Source organism: Echinops telfairi, unplaced genomic scaffold (assembly GCF_000313985.2).
Source record: "Echinops telfairi isolate 266 unplaced genomic scaffold, ASM31398v2 ScPeMD7_7424;HRSCAF=8462, whole genome shotgun sequence".
Lineage (NCBI taxonomy): Eukaryota > Metazoa > Chordata > Mammalia > Afrosoricida > Tenrecidae > Echinops > Echinops telfairi.
Genome location: NW_022111324.1, coordinates 87,218,062 through 87,226,429, shown reverse-complemented (window position 1 = coordinate 87,226,429; position 8,368 = coordinate 87,218,062). Strand labels below are relative to the sequence as shown.

Sequence of the window (8,368 nt, the reverse complement as noted above, 5' to 3'; positions counted from 1 at the left end):
GGCTGGCAGTGGGGGGAGGGAGCGCGTGGCGACAACTTGGACGAAGGAGAGAGAATGTACGTCTCTGTTCCCTTCCAAGCAGGGGGTCACGATCAGCACAGAAAAATGAACCCTTCCTTCCGTTCCCCTCACCTGCAGCCAGAAAAAGAAAATACATTGAGAGAGACATCAATGATGGGTGGGTGGGTGGCTGGATGCGTGGTGGGGAGGTGGGAGCGTAAGTGAGCAGGTAGATAGGATGGATGGGTGGGGAAGTGAACCCACAAGCCTGCTCTGGACAAGCTGGGGTACTCTGTGTCAGTGCCCGACGCTATCTGGCTGGCCCAGCGCCCTGCCCGCCCTCCTTGCAAAAGGTGTGACGTGGTCTCCCACTTTCCATGGGGGTGACCTGCATTTCCAGGCAGTCATACCGAGGAGCCAGATTCTTCTTGCGGGTCAGGAAGTCAAGCTGGAGAGCATGGGCCTCAACCTTCTCCAGGTCTGCGGTGTGCTGGGGCTGGATCAGCAGCAGGTCAGCATTCTTGCTGAGAGGCACCCGGGTCACTGAGAAGTTGTTCTTGACGTCAGTCCAGTGCTGGAAGGTGCCAGTGCCCGACAGCATTGGCACAGACACTGTGGTGGCGTTATCCACCCAGAACTCCTGGGGCTCTGGCAGCAGGGAGAACCCTTTCATCGTCCCTGTAAACCCAGACAGGACAGGAAAGGGTAGAGTTAGCGGTGAGCAGGCTCCCGAGAAGCAGTACCTGCTGGGGAAGGGCAGTGCAGGTGAGCAGGGGTGAGCTCAGTGCTAAGGGGGACAGGCAAACTCACTCATCCCTGTCCCAAGGGACATCCAGCTGAGTCTCCCAGAGAGAAAGACAGGTGCCTCTGAAGAAGGCAGCCATTCACAGAAGATACCAGAAGGCCATACTAGGATCCCATAACTCTCCCAGCCTCTCCCTCTCTTCCCCAAAGCCAACCAGGTGTGCTGCATGTTCCTCAGCACAGCACATCATCCCAGTGCATTTCCAAATTTCCTACCCTAAAGCCTAGCCGTCTGGAACTCAATAAAATGACTGCCACTTATGGAATGCCAGGCACTGGACCGGAGGCTTTACATCTACCTTCTTCTCTAAGCCTGGCAGAGGAAACCATGGCCCATGACACTGAAGGACCTTACCCAGCTAGACACAGGCCAACAAAGCTCCGAGGCTGTGTGACTGTGCGCAGCACAGCTGTGACGTGGCTGCTGTCCCTGTACGTGCCCTGCTCCATCCTTACAGCCGGAATAAGGATGCCACTTCTCCACACCCTTGCCGCTAGGGGTGTCAGTGGGACATGGTGTTAGATTAGAGGCCAGACGTGTGCTGAACCTCAAAGAGGCATGGGGGCACACACAGAGCTATGCTGGTAGATGAGAGAGCCGGAGCCTGAGTTCTGTCACCGTGGAGGAACAAGGGCTTTCTGGCTCAGGGGGAATAAACCAGCAGTCTTGTGGTCTCTGCTTGCTAGGGTCTCCTTGTTCCTGCAGTCCGAGCCAGATCCCAACCATGCCCTCCTCCTACCATGTGCCATCCTCTGCGAAGGGCCTTGCTGGAGGGCTTCCGGAAGGCCATGGGGATGTTGTCCAAGCCAGCAGAGACCAGCTGGGCACAGAGCTCTCCAAAGTGAAAGGAGGGAGGAGTCAGGAGGGCAAGTCCCTCGGGGGGGATGGAGCAGGACAGGTGTCTGTCTGCATCTTCAGGGAGGGGGTTGTGCGGTAAGAGTGGCAGTCCTGACATGATCTCATCTTGAGTGTTCTGAAGGTGCCACGTCCCTCCTCACCCCACCTGGGCCTGAGGAGGCTTTCAGTCTAAAGGGAGAGAGCACTAAATGTCTCGCCCCCAACAAAACTTGCAGTACCTAACAGCGAAGCATCTCTGAAGGAGGCAGCCACCCTCTCCACCTCCTCCGAGCACGAAGCGCACCTCACCAGGTTAAGTCCAGTGCCAAGGTTCAGTCAAATGACATCATGGACCTTGGGATGACAGGATGTATGGACTGTGGGCACTGGTTTCTGGGGCCTTTACCTGCCCCCACTCCCACCCACGTCTGTGCTCATTAAGGACACCCAGAGGGTCACCAAGGCCATTTTCATGGGACAGCATTGCCCGAACCACTCACTGCCATCAAGTCAACCCTGGCTCACAGTGCCCCGAGGACACCTGCTCGTTTTCATGAATGGGAACCGTGTGGAGGGTAAAGGGCATTCCGATTCCCACTGGACAGAGTGGAGGCAGGGGTGGTTCGGAAGCTGGGCACAATTGGCAGGTGGAAATGAGGTGAAGGTGAGCTGCATCCTACGTGGGGTCTGCAAGTGCCCACATTTCGCTTCCCGCCTCTGCCTGTTCTGGGCCAGATCGGTAGTCAGACTCCGGTGGGTTGGCAGCTTCAGAAATGAGATTCTTTCCCAAGTATTAGGCCTTCACCTTGGCTTCCTGGGGGCCCACATCTTCACTGCCTCCCCCTCTTCCTGGGGCACTTCTGAAGGGTGGTTAAGCCCAACACGCACAAAACCCTCACAGGAGGTATGGTGCCTTTACAGCCCATCAGCAATAGCCAAGTATGTCTTCTCTCACCCGGACCCAGGAGGCTGGGGTCTCTTCCGCCTGCTGATACAGTGTCTGCAGGGACACTCTCACTGTGGCCGATGAGCATGCTCTACCCAGACTCTGGGGAGCTCCAGTGGCGTGGTAGTTTAGGTATCCGTGGTCCAAATTCACTAGCCCCGGTGTCAGCAAACTTTGGGGTGGACGAGCCCATCCTGTCCCTCACAACAACTTCAATGATTCGAGCGCCGTGAATATATTTTTACAAACAAATAAAATCCCCATGATCGGAATCATATCCTTTAATGTTTTTCCATTTTATTTCGGAGCCACAAGGATGGACAGAAAGAACAGCAGTTTGCTGACCCCTGCACTTGCCAATTGTGAGAGAAAGATGAGGCTGTCCAATGGACAGCGCGAGGGCAATGGGTTTCGCTTGGGGTTTTTTAACTTTGCTTTTGTGTCTCCACAGTCCTGTCCCAGCTGCCGGTGTTTCTCTGTCTCCCCCAGGCTTGCTCATCTTTGCGTCGGCCTCATCACTGTCCCACAAGCGTGTCCCTTCCTCACCCCGCGACCCGTGCCTGTGGACTCAGAGAGCCACTCCCGGAGTGCATGTCCCCGGTACAATTTGCCTGGACTCTTGCACAACTTTCAGGCTGCCCTCCTGGCCTCCAATCCCCACCATGCAGGCTGCCAAGGTGACCATGGAGAATCACTTTGTTCTGCTCAACTGCCCATCCACCAACGGACTCCAAAGCAGGAGCCTCTTCAAGTGTCAAAGGCTCTCAAAATCTGGCCCAAGCCAGATTTCCCATCCAGCCCTCCCCTGGTGCCATCTCGATTACATGTGCTGCTCAAACAAGCTACTCACTGTTCTCTGTCCTTGCCTTGAACTTGGAGTCCTACACTCCTAACCCTGCTGCCTGGGAGACCCTTTCTCCTGGCCACAGTCTGGGTCCTGGGAACCCCAACGAGACATCTGCTGTACCCCAGAATGCTCCCTCTTCCTAGAGGCTCTTAACACTTCAGGGTGCCTTTCTAGAACTCTTGCAATCCTGTTATTTGTCCACATGCCCTCCCTCCCTCTGCACTTTGGCAGGCAGCACGGGGGCAGGACCTGCAGGGTTTTCCCACATCAGGCTCAGAGCCTTCTAGAGAGCAAAGTCTCAGCAGTCATTTGTCCAATGAATAGGCACTCTTTGTAGCAGTTTCTTTCAAAATACCTCCTCCCAGTTTGAAAGTGCTTTGACTATGCACACGAGCCATTTCTGCAGGAGACAGGGAGCTGAGGCCTCATTCTTCCTAAGGAGCACAAACCCTTCCCTTCTGAGGGTGAGGCCAGGAGATGTGGCCACAGGATCGTGCACAAGGCCCTCTGTGTCTCTCTGGCTCTCGTTCTTCATCAGAAAGAAAAGGCAATGCTGACTCTTCACTGCATCGATACGTAATAATGAAATTAGGAAAGTCAAGTGGCTACCACAATAGGGTGGTAAAAATGGTTAAATACCCGGGTGCTTCGTCAAAGCTTGGCAGTTCAAGGTCATCAGAGGTACCTCAGAAGAGTGCCCAGCAATCTACATCTGAAAAACTGGCCATCCCAAAGCCTGTGGAACACTGGCCTAGAACTTGGACACACATGGAGTCGCCATGAATCACGATCTACTCCACAGCAGCTGGTTTGGTTTTTGTCTTTTTTTTTTTTTGGTTGGAAGGTTGGTAGATGCTCAATCACTGGATCCTTTGAATCCTTAGATTCAAGAGTCCCACCAGGGCAGCCCCTCCTCTCTTCTGTCCTTCCCTCCCACCCACGTCCCCATCTCGGAGCCCTGACCCTGCTTAGTGCGGTGGCAGCGCTTACCACAGGGCCCATAAGGGTAGAGAATGATCACCCTACACACTCACCCGCTTGGAGCTGGAGCACATCCCAGGGGGCACCTTACCTTGGAAGTGGACTAAGGTGTTGAAAAGCAGGGTGCTGTCTGGGCGGATGTCTGCCAGGGGGATGCTCATTTTCCATCCTGTCACAGCCCGGATGAACCTATTGATCTTCTCAGCAGCCAGATCCAGGTCTGTGGACAAATCTAGAGAACGTGGAAGGGTGACAGGTGCAAACGGCGCCAGGCCCTGAACAAAGGGTTGCTTTAGCAGCAGGCTGGGAGCTGTGAACAGGCCCACGAGTGTGGACAGGAGCACCCGGGGATCACCCTGCTCCTCATCCTGGGCCACAAGAAAGCCCTGGATGGTCCGCAGAGCAGAGAAGACCTTCTGTCCATCCAGTCGGGAAGTGCAGCTCTGGGCCTCTGGGACACCCAGGAAAGTCTGTAATTTGCTGGCGGTGGAGTCCAAGGCCCCCAGGTAGAAAGAGGCCAGAGTGCCAAAGAGAGCCACTGGGGACAGCACATGGGCTGTGTGCCATGTCTTGCTCAGCTGTTTGTACATGTGGAGGCCCTTCAAGTTGATCAGTGTGCCCACCCCCAGGGCCCTCAGCCTGTCAGTCTCCTCCAGGTTCTCGACTGCCGAGGCCAGCTGGACCCGCAGGGCCTCCTCATCCACAGGGGATGTCTTGGCCTGAATTGGAACGGGCGCAAAGGTCGGGTCTGGTGGTACCTCTTCATGGGCTTTCTCCAGCTCCTCACAGCTGCTCTTGTTGTAGGTGAGGAGGTGGAAGGGGTGGATGTACACCCTATCACTGGCAGCCAGGCTAGCCCAGGTCAAGAGGCAGAAGATGGTGGCCCCCAGGCTAACGGTGGCAGAGGTCATCTTCGCTGGAGATGTTCACTGTGCGTAGCCTGAAACGTCATTTTGTAAAGGGTTAAAAGTGATTATTGATCATACTGAAGTGACCACTAGTCAAATTTTCAGTTGTCCCCAGACCACCACCACCAGGTAGCCCAGAACAAGTCTGTCCACTTCTATGTCTAATGAAGAGGAGAGATGGATTTCAAGCTCCCTGGGAAGTATAATCTTTGAGCTAACCCCACATCTCGAGCTCTCCCCCTGAAACTAGCCCGAGGCCTCTGTGCAAGCCACTTGGACCCAGGGAATGTAGGGAAGGAGACAGTCGGTGTCCTCTGACAGCTCGTAAGGTTGATGGAAGACAAGCCTTTCAGGTTCTTCCTATAGCATAAGCTGGCCTGACCCGAAAGATCCACCTCTGATAGGTGAACCAGGAAATCTACAATTCAAGCCCTTTATCATAATTGTGATGATAATCAGGTAGGAAAAATTGTTGTATCTCTTCACAGACATAGACAGGGGAGGTCTGAGACCGAAATAGATAGTTTGAAAGTCAACAGCAGGAATGCAACAGAAAGACCACTCAAGCCTACGTTGTTTTTTTCCCCACCCCTTTGAGCTTTCAACCCTAGTACCTCTGGACTTACCTGGGAAGCTTTAGAAAATGCTAACACTGGGTCTTATCCCAGAGAAGCGAATCAGAGTCGTCTGCAGTGTGGTCCAGCAGTTCTGCTTTCCTTGATAATCTTCCCAGGGTCCTAGTACAGGGCAGGATTAAGGATTTGCTGGCTCACATCCAAACCAGTGCTCAAAGGAGCTGTACATTAGCACCCTTGCCAGGTCTCACAGACCAGCTGATTCAATTGGGAGGGAGGAGCTGCCCACATGACTATTTGTGTGCGACGGGCCCTAGACATTAAATAAAATAATAGTTTTCTTTTTTTAAGATAATAGTAGTTTTCTTCATTTGCTTTTATTCTTCGAGCTCCATGGCCAGTTCCTCACATTCCCTTGCCCAAAGATATCTTCCTCACTTAAGGCGATAAAGCAAGGTTTAAATATCACAGCTAAGGACTTAGCTTGCACACGCATCCTCGGTGGCTGATCTAGCTGATAACATTTTGCAGCCTCCTGTCCTATGAGCTTGTGGTCCCTGTGATGTTTTCACAGTCATTCCCTGTGGCAAGTTTGGTAAAACATTCATAGGGGTGATGTTTACACATCTTCAAACCCCATGGGGCTGCCTCAGCGGGCTGGCAGAGCCGACAAGTCCTCCTCTCCCTTCCTCCCTCAGAGGCCACATAGAAAGCGCAATAAGTTTGCTTGCATCCCCTGGGCATTGCCAATGTGCCTTCAGGGTTGGGAACCTCCGACCTGGCCAGGGACTCCCGGGATGGACTAGCCTCCCTCCTCCTCTCAGCTCGGGGACTCTGCTCCAGCCTTACCTCCTACAAAGAGGGACACACTGGCACTCCCCTGAACTCTTGGAAAAAGAAAATTCTTACGCTTGTCTTGTTAATGTGTTTCTCTTCTGGCTTAAGGGGAGGGATGTTCATTCCATGTTTTTTTAATTCAATGTTAGACAATTTCTGTTATCTGCTCACTTCCATTCAAAAGTAGACTGCAGTGCTAAGTCACTCATTAACCTTCTTGTCCACCCGGCTCCTGAAACCTTCCTGCCCTTGTAGAGCTGGTGGGAGTGGGTGGGGGTGGGGCTCCCTGGCTTTGTGCACACTCCTCCAGCCCTCCATGTATGGACCACCAATGGGCTCAGTTTGTTTTGCTGTGGGGCCACAGCATGTGATCACTGCTGAAGGTCATCCGGTTACCCTCTGACCCTGAGATTTTGTTCCCCACTGACACCCTATATGCACACATCCAGTCCCACTCCCTTCTCTTTGCACTCCGTGTCCTCCCCCAGGTCTCGCGATCTAGTGAAGCCACAATGCTTCAGCTCTAGTATGTATAGCATGTTCCGATCCAGTTAGCAAATTGCCAAGAGAATTTTGACGTCTGACCATGATCAACAAGGGCTTCTGTCTTCTGGACATACAAGATAAATCATTCTCTCCTCCTCGAACTCTTTTCACTCATTCTGTACCCATCTCCTTGTCCTGACCCACCCTCCAGAGATTCCCATTGTCCCCAGGCATTTGACAGACAAACAATAGACAACATCCCTACCACCCCCAACTTTCCCCCTTTCCTCTCCGGCCTTCTGGACCAGACAAGCTTGAGTGACCAGCTCACGGCAGGTCGGAATGGCCAGATCAGATCGAGTCATCGCTGCCGCCAAGGCCATGGCAGGGCCTGGGTCTGGGTCATGTAGAAGCGTGGAGCTCCCTCCCACTGGACAAGCACCATCTTGGGTGCAGCAATTCTAGGGGTTACTTTCTATCAGAAATGGTCTGTTTTCAGTTGGGAGCTGCTGCTGCTCCCCAAACTGGCTCTAAGTCAGCAAGCAGTAGGTTCCTGAAATAAATGGACAATCCAGGAGGGGTGGACGCAGCACTCCCTCCCTGAGGTCCTGCCTTTCTCCCTATAATTCAGCTCCCCCACCCCCACCCATCCCCAACTTGGGTCTTGCTCTCCATCAACCCCACATGTCTGTTGTCTGTTCATAAAAATCCGTTTCTATTGCTTTTTGAATAAAATATTAAGAATTTGCACTTTTCGTGCATCATAAGGTTATAAAGCTCTTTCACGGTATATCAGCTCTCTCAACATACACCACAGCTCCATGGGAAAGGGCCGATAGGTATTTTCATTAGTCCTTGAAGCTTAGAGACAGTGACCAGCCAGGTTACACAGACCCAGGACTGGAACTCAGGACCAGAGACAGCGCACTGCAGATAGCTGCAGCCCACCTGGTGTTCAGTGTCTGGCCTCCCCTCAGTTTCCCTGGCTGCCACAAAAAGCCTTGTTCTTTCCAGAGCAAGCCAGGCCTTGGCGGACTTGGGGCCACCAGCATGAGGGGACTCCTTTCCCAGTACTCCCCAGGGCCACAGACTCCAGCTCTGGCTCAGAGGAAGAAGCTCCCCTTGTGAGGCAGGAGTGGGGGCTGC

General features: G+C 53.3%; 1 protein-coding gene across 1 annotated transcript in view; it reads right to left on the bottom strand.

Annotated features, from left to right (window-relative positions):
- AGT (angiotensinogen) overlaps window positions 1-6,130 on the bottom strand; it is an 8,478-nt gene extending 2,348 nt beyond the window's left edge. The window contains exons 1-3 of the mRNA XM_004712201.2: window positions 5,951-6,130; window positions 4,508-5,356; window positions 411-678 (exon numbers count right to left, since the gene is read on the bottom strand). Of these exons, the coding sequence (XP_004712258.1) occupies window positions 411-678; window positions 4,508-5,327 (1,088 nt within the window). The 5' untranslated portion in view covers window positions 5,328-5,356; window positions 5,951-6,130. The remainder of the gene's footprint in view (window positions 1-410; window positions 679-4,507; window positions 5,357-5,950) is intronic.
- Window positions 6,131-8,368: the final 2,238 nt, after the last annotated feature.